This window comes from Epinephelus lanceolatus, chromosome 1, assembly GCF_041903045.1.
Source record: "Epinephelus lanceolatus isolate andai-2023 chromosome 1, ASM4190304v1, whole genome shotgun sequence".
NCBI classification, from domain to species: Eukaryota; Metazoa; Chordata; class Actinopteri; order Perciformes; family Serranidae; genus Epinephelus; species Epinephelus lanceolatus.
In genome coordinates this window covers 28173783-28187078 of record NC_135734.1, presented here as the reverse complement: position 1 = coordinate 28187078, position 13296 = coordinate 28173783, and the positions used below count along the sequence as shown (strand labels likewise).

General features: G+C 46.9%; 1 protein-coding gene across 3 annotated transcripts in view; it reads right to left on the bottom strand.

Annotated features, from left to right (window-relative positions):
• The window catches only part of bsnb (bassoon (presynaptic cytomatrix protein) b), a 106751-nt gene that overhangs the window by 10325 nt on the left and 83130 nt on the right, over positions 1-13296 (bottom strand). For 2 of the 3 annotated variants that reach the window (XM_033625843.2, XM_033625845.2), the window contains exons 5-8: positions 6527-12850; positions 4678-4713; positions 1705-3796; positions 462-1318 (exon numbers count right to left, since the gene is read on the bottom strand). In XM_033625843.2, coding sequence (XP_033481734.2) covers positions 462-1318; positions 1705-3796; positions 4678-4713; positions 6527-12850 — 9309 coding nt within the window. The remainder of the gene's footprint in view (positions 1-461; positions 1319-1704; positions 3797-4677; positions 4714-6526; positions 12851-13296) is intronic. The other variant, XM_033625844.2, reaches the window with a different exon arrangement.

Sequence of the window (13296 nt, the reverse complement as noted above, 5' to 3'; positions counted from 1 at the left end):
TTGTTGAAACACTGGAAAGACAATCAGAGACAGCTTGTGTGAGTTTTATTTCGTTCTGTCGACTTTGAATGAAACATGCTTCACCATTACAGAAATACTGTTTACTTAAATGGAGTCTGGTGAGTTTGGCGAAGGTGATTTTGGGTCTGTTTCTGGTTAAACATCTCTTCCTTTCAATCATGTTGTCATACACAAAAAATAATAATCTCAACATGATGTCAGTGGCAAAAACAAGCACTTTTAGTGGACATTAATTGACAGCGTGAACATGCCCCTGAAGGGTTACAGCCTGTTTCACTGCTGTCGTCGCTCTCTCATTACTGGACCAATTTCAGAAATTGTTCCTCTCATTAGTCACTTAGACACAAAAACAATGGAAAATAGGATCCAGGTTGAAAAATACCAAACTTTCCCTTTACCTGTAATACCTGTAAAGTAAAACCAGGCTTAGGTCTACTCACTGCTGTGGGAGTCGGCTGCCCAGCTGCAGACCCTACTCCTGGCTGGCGTCCCTGTTGTTGGGCTTGGCCGGATTTGGGCTGCTGCTGTGCCGGTCCAGCTCCTGCGGTAGTTGTTGTAGGCTGGCTGCTCTGAGGGGTCTGGCTGTGCTGCAGTGGCTGCTGCTGCTGCTGTTGTGCACTCTGCTGCTGCTGCTGCTGCTGCTGGGCCTGATGGGTACCATCAAGTGGTTCGGAGCCTGGATGTCTCCCAGACTGTCCCTGACCACCTGACCGCTGCTGCCCAGCGTGGCCCTGAGAGGGCTGCTGCTGCTGCTGCTGCTGCTGTTGTTGCTGCTGCTGCTGCTGCTGTGATTTAGGCCCTGCTGCAGAGGGATCCTGCCTTCTGGAGGTTGTGCGATCTCCTTGGGGTCTCTGGCTCCGTCCCCCAGTGCCGTGGTGATGACCAGACTCTCGGGAGAAGTCGCCTGAGTTCCTTGGGCTTCCCTGGGCGGAACGGGAGTCTGGACCGCCCCTTCTTTGTGCAGATGAGGAGCCTCTGCCATCAGGGGTGTGTTTGGGGTGTGTCCTGGAAGAACGGGACGACCTAGGATCCTCTGAGGCATGGCGAGAAGAGCTGTGTCTGCCAGAGCTGCTGCCGTGGTGACGGTGATCCCGTGATGCTGTGGAGGAGTGCCTTTGTTGGTTGTACTCATCCTGCTGAGAGTATTCCTCTGGAGGTTCATCGTAATCATGGTAGGTGTGTTTACCACGCCTGCCTGTGGATGAGTGACCACCACCTCCATGATGTCTTGAGCGATCAGAACGGGCCTCCCGTGGCTTCTCAAACCAGTCAGTCTCCTCTTGGCCCAAATGATAGGCTTTTAAAACCAAAACAAACATTATCAGTCAATTGTTTTATGTGGTGAGAGGAGTAGCATGCAGATTGAAGCCATGCAAAAGAAGTGGAAAAACATGCTCCACATCCCAGAGTCATGCACATTTTTGAGGAATCCAAAAGAAAAAGAAAATAGTAAAAATAAGACATCACCTCACACTTAAAAATGATGCGTGCAAAACAGAAATATAAAACAGGCATGTTTGGCTGAGTTCATCACAGGAAACAATCCATAAAAAAGTAGACAAGACAAACAAAGTAATGTCGCTCTTCTCAAAACTCCACACTTGGCATGCAGTCCCTTCCCAGCACACTTTAAAAGGTGGAGGAACGAATGTCAGGCAGCACAAATTATTCAGCACCAGTTACCTTCACTGTCAGAAACGGCACAGTGCATGTCATCTACGAGGTAAGGGTCATCTGGTTTATAGACATGACTCCTTGGCGCGTCCTTCTTGTGATGGTCCTGAACATCTGGCAATGAATGGCTGGAGCCGTACTGGTTCCTCACATCGTGGGCATCTGCTATGCCAGAACTTCTTCCCATGCCTACAGGCTTCCCAACAGGACTGAGTGGGCTCTCCTCTTCTGAATTTTGGCTGCGCATGGGAGCCCTTCCACTGCGGCTGGTTCTCTGTGATCGCTCCATGGCATCCCTCTCGTAGGATTTACTTCTGTGGCCTGTGGCATCTCTGGAGGAAATCTTGTCCATACCATATCCAGTGGACCTGGACCTACCAGAGCTGTACATGCGATCCTCCTCCTCAAGACCCTCACGACTTGTGCCGTAATATTTCTGCTGGTCGTATGCATTCTTCTTCATCCCGTAGGTGCCATCATCCTGAAGCTTCTTGGTTCTGGACACAACCGTACAGCTGCCTCCTGTTGATGTTGTCATTGTGTACGAGGCAAGGTCAGACTCCACATCCCGTGCTTCCTCGATAGGAGAGAATTTAGAAATCTTCTGCTCCATTCCCTGCTTCCTGTGCTTACTACGTTTAGAGGAAACTACTGCAGGGGCAAGATTCTTGGGTGCGAGTTTGTGGCTACCGGAGCTGCTCCGCGACGTGTGTTTATAATCATCATAGTAATAGGAGCCTCCACTAACTGTGGTGCTGGTGCGACTATCCACTGTACTCTGGTACCCTGTTGTTCCTGTGGGTCTACCATAAGCATCCACGGGCTCATCTTCAGGCCGACCATAGCCACTCCCACGTGCAGGGCCATTCTCACTGCGGTACCGCCCTCCAACAGGATGACCCAGAGCATCAGTAGGTTGGCTAGTGTTGTCTTTGGTCAACTCACTGATATCATCAATCATGACATAGTTCCTGGGAATATTTTGCTCCAGGTTGGAGGTGTAGAGTCCATCTGAAGCATAAGCAGAGGTGGGGCTGTCCACAGAGTGAGTGAGGCCAGGCTCAGGGGGACGGTACTGTCCATACGCGTTGCTGTAGACTGAGCCGAAGTTGGTATCTGGAGCTGATGTGGCCACTGACACTGCTGGGTTGCTGATGACTTCATAGTTAGTGGGGAGTTTTTGCTCAAGGTCAGCCAAAGAGGTTTGCCGTGGCCTTTGATGGACTGTAAGGATCTCTGCCTGGGGCTGGTATGTGAGACCAGGTTGGTAGGAGCTGTGGCTAGGGTAAGGAAGGCTCTGGCCTGGCATAGGTTGACCAGGGGGATGGAAGCCCTGGTGACCATGCTGCTGCATGCCGAGGTCTGTCTGGTAGGAGGTTTGGCCATAAATGCGATTGGAGTAGGTTCCCTGGTTCTGGTAGCCAGGCCCTGGCGGGGGATGGGGCTGGAATGTTCCTGGCTGGGGTGCAGAGGATGAAGGGTACTGAGGAGGCTGGAAACCTATCTGTTGGTAAGTAGCGCCTGGCTGCTGTGTTGATGGCTGACTTTGAGGGTATGGATAAGACATATAGGACGAGGTTGAGGGATACTGGGAGGTTGCATTGAGGTCATTAGTAAATTGACTCAATGGTGCAGTGCTGGGCCTTGTCAGCAGACCATTAGCATCAAAGGTTCCTGCTGCAGCTGCCAGCCTGAGGTTATTGAGCTCACTGTCTGACATGTAGTCCCGAGCATCACCCATACATCTCAGGTAAGCCAGCTCTCTCCTCTCCCTCTCCTTCACCATGGTCTCCTTACGTTGGGTGATGCCCAGCTCCAAGTAACGTAGCTTGGCGTCAATCTCTTTCTCTTCCTCCTCCAGTTCAGCCTGCTGCTTACGGAGCTTCGATGACTCTTGTTCCACAGCTTTCAGTTCACTCAGCAGGCCGGCCTTGGTGACTCCCTGGGTAGGTCTCGGAAGGACCCTCTGTGGCATGCCAGGAGAGCTGTACATTTGTGCTGGAGTCACAATGGGGAGCGGAGTCTCCTCTGGAGGGGGGCTGGGAAGAGTCCTCTTTATTTTCCTCATCAGAGAGTTCTGCTGCTGCTGCAGGGAGGCCATCTGCTTGGAGAGGCAGAGACACATCAGCAAACACTGAGCTATAAACAGAATGTGTTTATGTAAATTAGACTCATTACTGTACACTGGGTACTCACAGAGGGTCTGCACATTTCTTTAGTCTAAGACCTAAGTGAAGAGCTATCCAGCCTGATAAGTTGTCAGACTACTTGGTTAATTAACCTATGTACTATGGGGGCGTTAGCTCCATCAGTAGTTCAATTAGCATAGTTTGATTTCATTATATTGATTAAAATGCTGTTTCGCTGAAGCCAAGACACTAAGTGACGTTTTTCATTTTATGCCTGATTAACAATGTTAAAATGTTTAGTGATGGCAGTCAGGGTAGTCAACACAAAGCACCTCCATTACATAATAATTTTGCAAAGTGGCTCCACTTAGGGGTACACTTTAACGATGATACTCATTGTACTAAATAAGTAACATTTATAGCCCTCTTACTGCAATGAGTTAAATATCGTCAGAAGGAGCATAAGTGCTTTTTCAATTTATATCTAATTTGCCAAATGCAGGATCCATGAATGAATAATTATTCATTAAAATAAAATACTTAACAGAGAAATGTGTGTTGGAGTAGCTTCGTAAATGCAAACATCAGCTGGCTAAATATATTTCTCCAAATCAACCAGAAGCATCAGAATATAACAAAGCAGTTGTGTTTTGAGTCGTTTGATTTCTTTTGAAAGTAATTTCAGAAATATATGAATTATCTATTTACTCCTTTGATCAAATATTCACAATATCTGGCCTTTTCCATATTGCTCCAAATATTTATGTATGGCATGCAGGTAAGAACAGTCGACAATATAAACCAGAAATAAACACATAATGAGAAAAGACATCTATGCTAGTCTAATACTTACAAAATAGTTGTGTTGGGTAGATCCATGATGGTATTTCTAAGTATCCAAAAGAGAGCCATGTATGAAACACTAACACTCGAGATTAGATGTGCAAATGTGTACAATGCCTGAAATCTGAGTGCTATGTTTGCTTCTCAAGACTAATTTTGGTCTAAGTGCAGAGCAATGTTAATTTACTTTGACCAGCTGCTAACAATCAGGAAGACAGCAAAGCACCACCAGGATTCGTCCACATTGTATGTCCCCCTGGCAACTCTTAGGGCTTTGCCAGATATAGAAGACATGACAGAAGTGTGTGTGTGTGTGTGTGTGTGTGTGTGCGCGCGTGTGAAAGAGAGAGAGAGAGAGAGACAGGAAAACAGAGTAAAAGAGCAGAAAGGGGGAAGATAAGGGAGGAGATACGGCAGAAAAGGATGATGGGAAAAGCTTTTCTGGCATGGCCAGCTGCTCTCATGAGAACATTCTGTCACCTTCTTGATGCCAGATCCTGTGTGATCATCACACACAGCATATTCTGCATACACATACAATTTTTTATTTAGATTTTTTTTAAAATCTCAGACAAATACTGCCTTAATTGAAAGGCTTTTATTTCTATTTAATGTTTGTCCACATGCTAATTGGCTCTTGTATATGTAGAATGGAGTAACATATTTTTTGTTGTTTGGCACTGGTATGCATTAGTTTGAGTGCAAAAAATGTACTAAATTTCATCACACCCTCTATGTTTTCAGAGTCAATCTGAGTCAGTCTAATGCATAATGCATTTCATCCCCTGCAAATTAACAGGCAGGGTAAACCTGACATCAGTACATGTTGTATATCAGCAGCAAAAACATATGTTGTATTGGATCAAAAGACAAACATCTCCACAGGGGATCTAAAGCATTTATGCACTGTAGCTTTCTTGGAGAAACTACTTTAGATTTTGTGGGGGGTGCTGCATTTCTAAAAATAGACATTTCTTCTGAATACATTCCACTAAAATGCTGTATGTTCTTTCACTCTATTGTTGGATGTCAGTTTCAGTTAATTTTGCTTTTAAAAGCCACCCATTAACCATTAACTAAGCGGTTAATTTTGAAGAAAAATAACGCAAAATAATGTAAAATACAAGAGGCCTTTTCTTTCAGTCCAGTGCTGTATTGACTCAGTGACTTTTAGCACTGAGTTTCAAAATGCTATCCTATTAGAGATGATAAAATCTGAATTTTTTGTGATTTGAATGTCGTGCCTTTTATTTTATTTTCTGTTGGCTTTGCTGACAGCCAGCCAGCTAACATGCAGAAAAATAATGCCCACTGCCCACCCTCCAGTCTTCATTGTTTATTTAATGTTAGCCTTGGCCAATCTGACTCCCATCTGACCAGCGTGGTGCACAGTCTAGTAAACTGAAGAGTGGATTGATCTATAGACCAACATGAGTAACTTTTTTTTCTTAAAGATTATTTCTTAGCTTTTTGTCTTTATTTCAAAGGAAAGTTTAAGAGTGAAAGGGAGTTATGTTGGTAATTTGTATACTGTGTGTGTATTATCGTTGTGTATTGTGCTTTCTTTGTTTTCATGCTTTGCAAAAAGTTCAATAAAAATATGTCTAAAAAAAAAGAGTGAAAGGGGGAGAGAGAGAGGATGACATGCAGCAAAGGGCTGCAGGTTGGAATCAAACCTGTGTTGCTGCAGTAAGGACCTTATAGGGTGCCAAGTCTACTGTGTGAGCTACTTGGCGCCCTGAACTGAATAGTTAGCCACTGACATACCTAATTCTATTCATTATCATTAATGTACTCCTTCAGAAAATAGGTAACGGATAAATGAAATTATTTTTAAATAAGAAGTGATGGTTTCGTACCTGACTGTTGGACACAGCTTGCTGATGATATGGGGAGAACCTGTTCTTGGCAGGATCCTCTGACGTGGGGCTGAGAGGCTTGGGATCCGACATAGAGCGCTGAACACTTTTTATGGGTCTTGGCAGGGTCTGGTGGCGTTGGGGTGATTCGGCCGTAAAGGCCTTCTGCTGGGGTGTAACATGGGCCTTGTTGAGCTTCTCCTGGGAGGCAAATGTTGTCTCCAGCATGCGATGAGGAGACAACGGAGATACGGGGGAATACAGCACCTGGGGAGATTTGGGGGGCTGACGAGAGGGAGACTCATTTTGTTGATAGCCAATTTCCAGGGGGTCTGGTTTCCTCCTCTCAAACTTGGCAACTCCTTGGAGCCTAGGAGAGGTTGGGTCAGATGTGTTTGCACCGACTATATGCAGACTTGTGGAGTATGGACTAATAGTTGTAGGGACGCTCAGTTGAGGGACGACCACACCCTGAGACTGAGACTCTGGTTCTGTCTGGCAGGCCAGACTCTCTCCTTTATGGGTCCTTTCAGGAGCCGCTATGTAATGTAATAGGTCAACCTTTGAGGTCTCCGCCATGGTTATGTGGATTGCAGGTGAAATCCTGCCTAGTTGGTCAGGCTCTGTTTGGCATGACGAATCATTTGTGGTCTGAATAGCTATACTTGTAGATGCCACTTTAGATGACTCTGATTTAGCCTCACCACTGGACTCGGAGTGCTTGGACACACGTGATCGCCTGCGTCTCACTGGCTGCTGGTCCCATTCTCCTTGGTCCTCCTCATCTGTCTGCACACTGCAGTCCGCAATACGCCTCGTTCTCCTACGCCTGTTCATGAATCTGTCTTCACCATCTTCATCATCAGTTTGCACACAGCTGTCTGTAATCCTCTTCACAGAGTCCTCCTCTGAGCCATCCCTCAGCCGAGGCATCGAGTTCTGCTTTTTCATGATCTTGGAATCTGCCATTTTGTCTGTGCTTCTCAAAGACATTTCAGAAGCAGAACTATGAATAGGTCGAGCAGCCACCACAGCTTGGACCACTTGTCCATCCTGCCAAAACTGAACACTCTGGCCATCTTGTTGAATGACTCGACCACTCTGGTCACAAATAATGAACCCTTGAGGGGCCCCTCCAACAACTACCCCTTGTATAGCACCCTGGGCTGATGTTGCTGCTGCTGCCGCTGCTGCTGATGCAGCGGCAGCTTCTGCTGCTGCAACAGCAGCTGCTGCCTCTACTGCTGCTGTCTTTTGCCTTTTCTGCTCCTCCAACTGCTGCTGTAACTGTTGCTGTAGAGACTGGATTTGTTCAAGCTGCATTCTCTGCTGAGCCAGTTGTTCCCTTTGCATTATAAGCTGTGTCTCCCGCTCTGCCTGCTGTTGGTGAAGGACTTGCTGTTTGATTGTCTGCAGCTCTTGTATCTCACGCTGGACAATTAGTTGTTCTTTTTCTCTGTGACGCTGAAGCTCCATACGATCTCTTTCAAGCTCCTCCTGTAGGCGCAGCTGGCGTAATTTCTCCAGTTCAACACGCTCTCGCTCTAGCTGCAGCACATGCTCTTGTTGCTGACTCAGTCTCTCATCTTCCTTACTTTTCTGGGCATCCGCAGGAGGAGAAAGTTTGGTACCTGGTGCTAGGGCAGTGCCATGAGGTGTCACTTGCGGCTGACCCTGTGGCAGAACTAATGGTTGAGGCTGACTAATGGGTTGAACTTGAGGTTGGGTCTGAGTCAGAGATAAAGGTTCAGTTTGAGCAGGCAACTGGTGCGACTGCATTTGAGCCTGCACTGGCTGGACGGTTGGAGGTTGGCCTTGAGCTTGAGATAGGGACGTAACACTCTGTGAGGTAAGTTGAGTGCGGTCTGTCTGTTGATCTGCCATAGTTTGCATCCCAGTTGCTGGTACATTTTGTGCTCCTAAGTGTGCTGTAGGTTGTGTAGGTGGAATGGTTGCAGCTGTTTGTGCAGCAACTGTTGTCAAAGGCTTTCCGAGGTAAACGGGAGTGTCCTGGTGGGCGCTGCTTGCATCAGGCACACTTCCTGATGGTGTGGCTGAAGTAGGATACTGGTTTGGAGGAGGGTAGGAATATGGTCCCTGTGTGGACAGAGGCATTCTAGGAGTCACTTGAGGCAACCTGGTAAGACTAGCCAATGGTACAGCAGTTACACCTGTAGGGTACGGTCTGTAAATTCCTCTAGGCATGGGACGCAGGACAGAGGAAGGCTGGGTGGTAATTGGCAAGGTGGAGGCTATTGGTGTGTTAATGGTGGAGTATATCATGCCATCACCTCCTCTCATAGCAGCAGGGTACAAGGCGCGTATACTTGCTTGTCTAGCATTTATTAGGTTTGTTAGGGTTTGGCCATTTGCTGTTGGTCTTCCATCTGGGCCATACAGTAAGTTTGCTCTTATTGATGCTAAGCTTTGCTGGAGGTTTAGTCTAGCTAAAGGTCCACCCCTTCCAGCCCCATATGGCACCAGTTCAGGATTATTTCCATACCGGCTCCCAAACTGGTCCACAGAGTTAAGAGCTGCACACATGCGACTGATCTCCCTGGCAGTGGTTGCACTGTACTGAGCCAGATTGGAGTCCTGTGGTGCAGTTAAGTCACGTGAACCGTAGGCATAGTCAGAATTGATATTTGACATTGAGCCATATCGGCGAAGGGGTAATGAAGGACTTGCAAAATCTCCTTGGTGACGCAGGTCTGTGTAAGATCCATACTGTGCTCCAATGCCAAGGTATCCACCATCATAAGCCTGATTCATGCTGCTAAGATCAACTGCCAGACCCCCCTGGACATTACTCTGATAGTGACTAGCATCAGTCATGGATGGCAGATTAGTATCAGACATAGAGGGCTGAATTCTTCCTGAGGGAACTATGGGTGGTTGATATGGTTTATGTTCCTCAGTCACTCCTTGTGTTCCTTGAGGCTGGTGTTGTTGTTGTTGTTGTTGCTGTTGCTGTTGTTGGCTGACATTGTAGGGATAGGGTGGGTGGGCTGCTTGAGAGGCTTCAGTGGTGGGGTTTTTATCTGAGGATACTGTTGTAGGCTTCTGAGTGAATGACCCTGAACAGGAACCAGCAAAGGGCAATTTGTAAACAACATCACAACAAGCCACCTGGTTTTCTGGTTTGATCTGTCCCGTTAGATCCAAGACCTGAGGAGGGGGAGGAGGTTCCTCTCGCTTTACCAGTTGAGTCACTGTGCCCCCCTGTGATGTGTTACTTTCATCCATTTGCACCATCATAACATGGGGTTTACCAGTGGACAAGTTCATTACTGTTGGCTTGTTTTTCAGCTCTAAGGCAACTCCACCATAGACTTCATGGGGAGCATTAGATGCAGGACCCCCAGACACTGACGGTGGAGCCAGGGGAGATAGTCTAGGAATGGCACTAGCAGTCACTGCAGGCTGGGCACTGCTTGCCTGACTCACTACGAGGTCTTTTTTCATCAGCAGTGGCTGGACCTGATTAGCTAAATTGTAACGAGCAAAAGAGGATTGCTGTTGGTGCTGCTGGAGTTGCTGCTCAAGAAGCTGTTGCTGCTGCAGGAGCTTCTGTTGCTGTAACTGCAGTTGCTGCTGCTGTATACCCAGGTTCTCCAGGCAAGCATCAATTTTGGGAATAGATGGGTCAGTAATTGCTGGCTTGGTCTGTGTCAAACACACAGCTGCTCCAACACCCTGCCCCAAATCGACACGATTCTGCAAAGGATCTCCATACACTACTGGTTGCTTAGGTTGGGACATGAACATAGAACCTGCAACTGTGACACTAACTGTGGTCGGTGTTGATACAGATATATGCGGTTGCTCTTGTGCATTCAGGTTCATAATAAGAGGCTGCACTGCTGTATGTCGACCAGATGGCTGCTCTGATCCTAAAGAGTATCTTCTTGCATCAGAAGCAAGGGATGTTAGGTCCATCCCCTGGTCTGTAATTATAATTGGAGCGGGTCTCATTGGGGTTCTCAGATCCACCACATTAGTGCTTGACCCACCCTGACCCACAACTATTGAAGAGCCTGGTATATTTGAGATTTTACATAGAGATATGTTTTCCATAGATCCACGACTATGCGTAGTTGTTGTCACAGTGCTAATACCAACACTTACTTTTTCAACTTTTTGAGCTATCTGTGAAGAATGTTTTGGAGACTGTTGTGAAGGATGCATTTGTGGTGATGTTGGAGAACTTGTCGAAAGGGGCTGGGAGCTATACAAGGTTTTACAACTGCCCTGTGTTGGCGATGACAAAGGGGAAGTGGAAGAATTTACAGTGAGTGGCTTGGCAGGACTAGTTGTTTCAGAGCCTAGTGTTATCACCATCACTGGTGATTCTTGAGATGACTGTTGTCGTGCAAGACGTGGTGAAACTGCCCTTTGAGGTGCCTGAGCTCCATGGGATGCTGCGGCCGATGTAGGACCACCGGGCAAAGATGGCAGCTGTCTGCCACTGCCACCAGTGGGTCTCACGGATGGCGAATGTGTTGGGCTTTGTGCTGGAGAAGCACTTGGGGAGACCGGGGGGCTAGGACCTTTGAAAAGGGAGAAAACTTTGGAGGACAATGAGGATGCTCCAGGGTCAGGTGCTGCTTGTGTTGCCCTCTGGGAGCCTGCTCTGTTGCTAGCAGGCACCGTGCTACCTGCCTGTCGAGTTGTGGCAGTCTGGGTTTTGGTCGGGGCAACTCCTACAACACCTTCAATTTTGGCACTCTGTGTCATCATCCTATTTTGTGTTTCTTTTGATAAATGTTGTGCTGCAATTCTTGGATCACTCCCTGTTGTAGAGAAGGATACTGGTGCAGAAACTTGTGTTGGGCTTGAGCCGGGGGTTAGGACAGTTCCTGCTTCAAGATGATGTTTACTCTCAGGCTGAGAGGCTCCTTTCTGCTGATTAACTGCATGTCCTTGCCTCTGCATGAGCTGTGCTTTCTTCATCATCTCCTCATAGACCTCCTCTGCACTTTTTAGTGTTTTATCAGATGGTGACATTGCTGATGTCTTTTCTGTAGGGGAATAGAGTGATGTGAAAGTTGGAAGGTTGTATTCATTTCCTGATTTATAAAGCTTTCCACCAATCATCTCAAAGCCCTCTGCCTCTGAGTCCATTGATGGTGAGTATTCAGAGCACGATGATCTGTGAAGCTCCTCCATCTCTGCAGCCTGTCTCAGCTCTTCTGTTGGCGATGCGTCTTCAATAGGAGAGAGATTACTGGGGGGAGTTTTGGATCTTTCCCTGCGTCTCTGTGCCCGTAGCTCCTCCTTATCCCTCTTTGTTTTTCGAGCAGTACTTCTGATCCTCTGTTGCTCCAGATCTCTCATCTGCTCCTGTTCTCTAAGCAGTTCTTCCTCCTCTCTGAGCTCATCCTCCTCAGATGAGTCCTCGATAGTGGGCAGCAGTGGCCCATGGGATCGATGTCGAGCCTTCCTCTGCTGTTTTGCCTCTTCTAGTCTTGCCCTACGACTGGGGCTGCTGTCACTGTCATCCTCCATGGATGACACAGATGTAGGGGATGTCCCAGAGGTGTAGCTGGGAGTGGTGGCAGGTAGGGTGGATGAATATTCTCCCTTGGACCGCTCCTCTGGAGAACCAGTCAGACTCTCCATCTCCAGCTCTGGTTCTCGTAGGTCATGCTCAGTACTGAGCTCCATGTCTCGGTTGTAGCTGTTGGTGTTATTGAGCTCAATAGTCTTAAAACGCCGAAGGCCTCCAGCCATTACAACGTCGTCTTCTTCATTTGCCTCTGATGCCTTGGTGTCATCCTCAAAACTACTAGAATGATGAGCGAGTCGTCGTCTCTCTTTGCTCAAATCCCCACTGGCTTTATGTCCCCTTTTAGCCTTCTGGCTTCCATGTTCCTCCATCTCATCTTCGTCTGCACTCATCTCCATAATTTGCCTCCTCATGAATTCCTCATCTGTTAAATCTTTATGTGACTTCTTCTGTCTTACTGGCAATGGTGACAGACCACTTTCACTGCTGTCTTCCACGTAATCATGGCGAAGCTTACAACTGAGATCATCCTCTGATTCATCCCTTGCTGCATCATCATCAGGACTGTAGTCCCGGCCCTGTCCTACTGACAGTGAATGCGGCCTGTGCTTCTGGTCTGATGTCGTCTTTGACTCTAGCAGAGGCTTCATGGAGCTCTCTAGCTTGGTGATTTCTGAGGGGATGGAAGCGCCTCTTTCACTGAGCTTGAGCCCTTCTTCTCGGATCTGCCCTGTAATCTCCCCATGAGAGCTGGAGATCCCATCTGACGAGTATCCAGTGTCACTTAGACTGTGTGTGCTTGATTTGTTGAAATCCTGAAAAAAGAAAGAAAGAGAAGAAGAGAGGTCAGAAGCAAGAAAGGCATAATTTTTTCCTAAATGAACTCATTGCGTGGTCTATTACAAGCCTCAGTGCACACCTTGTATCCCACTATTTCATCAAACTCATCAGCAGTGACATTTTTATGAGCATTTTAAGAGAGGGAGTAAAATTAATGCACTGCACCTAATACAGTTGAAATACTCTCTAATACTCAGATATTAGAGGATAATTACATCGGAAAGAACAAACCCTTAATCAAACAATCAGATACAGTAAAACTTTAGGCTAAAATCAACCCAAATACTTAGTTTGGATTTTCAGAATTTGACTTTACATCATTTATACATTTGTACATTTGTTATCAACTTCTTACATTTTTTTCATATAAGAAAGCACAGAATCGTGCTTAAACTTTGCGTCGTTTGTGACTGTTATCTTA